At 54.4% G+C, this 1,295-nt stretch overlaps 1 protein-coding gene across 1 annotated transcript; it reads right to left on the bottom strand.

Annotated features, from left to right (window-relative positions):
- Nucleotides 1-510: 510 nt before the first annotated feature.
- On the bottom strand, nucleotides 511-1,289 carry LOC132009139 (intraflagellar transport protein 172 homolog). The gene is made up of 4 exons (XM_059387503.1): nucleotides 1,233-1,289; nucleotides 1,056-1,120; nucleotides 800-929; nucleotides 511-690 (listed from the first exon to the last, which is right to left on the bottom strand). The coding sequence occupies exons 1-4, from the start codon at nucleotides 1,266-1,268 to the stop codon at nucleotides 673-675; spliced, it is 249 nt and encodes an 82-aa protein (XP_059243486.1). The 5' UTR covers nucleotides 1,269-1,289; the 3' UTR covers nucleotides 511-672.
- Nucleotides 1,290-1,295: the final 6 nt, after the last annotated feature.

Consider the following 1,295-nt stretch of genomic DNA (forward strand, 5'->3'; position numbering starts at 1 on the left):
TAAGAGTCAGATGCTTTACCCACCAAGTCACCCAGGTACCCCAGATACATCATTTAAAACTTCACATGCAGGGGCGCCTGAATGGCTCAGCGGGTTAACCCTCTGCCTTCAGCTTGGGTCATGATCTCAGGGTCCTGGGATGGAGCCCTGCATCAGGCTCTCTGCTCAGCAGGGAGCCTGCTTCCCCCTCTCTCTCTGCCTGCCTCTCTGCCTACTTGTGATCTCTCTCTCTGTGTCAAATAAATATATAAAACTTTATATGCAACCCAGATTCTAAGATCATAAAATGTGATTATATATATGTTTAGGAATTGATGAAACCTACTGACTTGGCTTAGCCGGCTAGATTCTTCTCTTTAGGAGCTTTCATGTAGAGGAGGAGACTCTGCTTTCTTCCTGGCTTCCTTCTGGCCCCAGCTCCGGCCTCTGGATTTGCCCTTCCAGCTCTGGTCCCAGGTCTGCCCCCTCCCTCACAAAGCCTCCCTCCCTCTCAGTCGAGACCTCACCCGCCTCTGAACTCCACTTCAAATCACATCCTTGATCTTCACCGAGGTACTCAATCAGCTGAGCCACAGTGGTGTCCAACTTCCCCCAATTTCAGGCTGTTAGGCGTTCTGCCTCAGATCCCCTTTTATAGTTTTCATAGTTCTGGCTCTAGCATCTAGCAAGCACTCAGCAGGTACCTGCCGCCTGAACAAAAATGAGAGGCCCAGGAGGAAAAAGCAATGTCTGAGGAGGAATGCTGGCTGTGAGGGCGGTCCGGGAAGTGGGCGGCCAGGAAGGGTGGAGCCCGCCTCACCTTCATCCAGCACTTTTCCACCAGGCTGCTGCTGCCTGAGCCCCACACCTTGAGGTAGCAGTCGACGGCACGGCTATACTCTCCAGCCTGCTCCCACTGGCGAGCTTGGTCCACGAGCCCCTCCATGCCCCTGAGATGAGAGTACACGTGACCAGGACAGGCTGGGCAGCGTGGCCTATCCCGTGCACACCTTGTGACCCAACCTCCAGCCCTGCAGGCTGGGCGGACGGGCGTAAGGAATTGACGGGTAACTCACATGAGGGCTGCTTCCTTGGGCTTACCAGCCCTGATGAATTCAGCTTCGGCCTCTTCAAATTTACCCTGTAGGGACAGAAGGGCAGCCGCACACGATCAGAAGCAGATTGCCATCATGGCAGCCGGGAGACAGGAGGAGGTCCAGGTTAAAAGCAAGGGAGGAGGAGCACATCCATACCTCATCCTCCAGGTACAGAGCATATCGGAGATGCATCTCAGGGGTTTTGTGCTTGAGGGCCAG

The sequence above is a fragment of the Mustela nigripes genome, unplaced genomic scaffold, assembly GCF_022355385.1.
Source record: "Mustela nigripes isolate SB6536 unplaced genomic scaffold, MUSNIG.SB6536 HiC_scaffold_5466, whole genome shotgun sequence".
Classification (NCBI taxonomy): domain Eukaryota; kingdom Metazoa; phylum Chordata; class Mammalia; order Carnivora; family Mustelidae; genus Mustela; species Mustela nigripes.

Excerpts from the sequence above, each read along its gene's own strand:
- LOC132009139 (XM_059387503.1), bottom strand. The coding sequence starts at position 1,268 with ATGCATCTCCGATATGCTCTGTACCTGGAGGATGAG. Across the intron at positions 1,121-1,232 it reads CTCTGTACCTGGAGGATGAG|GGTAAATTTGAAGAGGCCGA; the intron begins GTATGGATGTGC and ends CTGTCCCTACAG. Across the intron at positions 930-1,055 it reads CCCAAGGAAGCAGCCCTCAT|GGGCATGGAGGGGCTCGTGG; the intron begins GTGAGTTACCCG and ends CTCTCATCTCAG.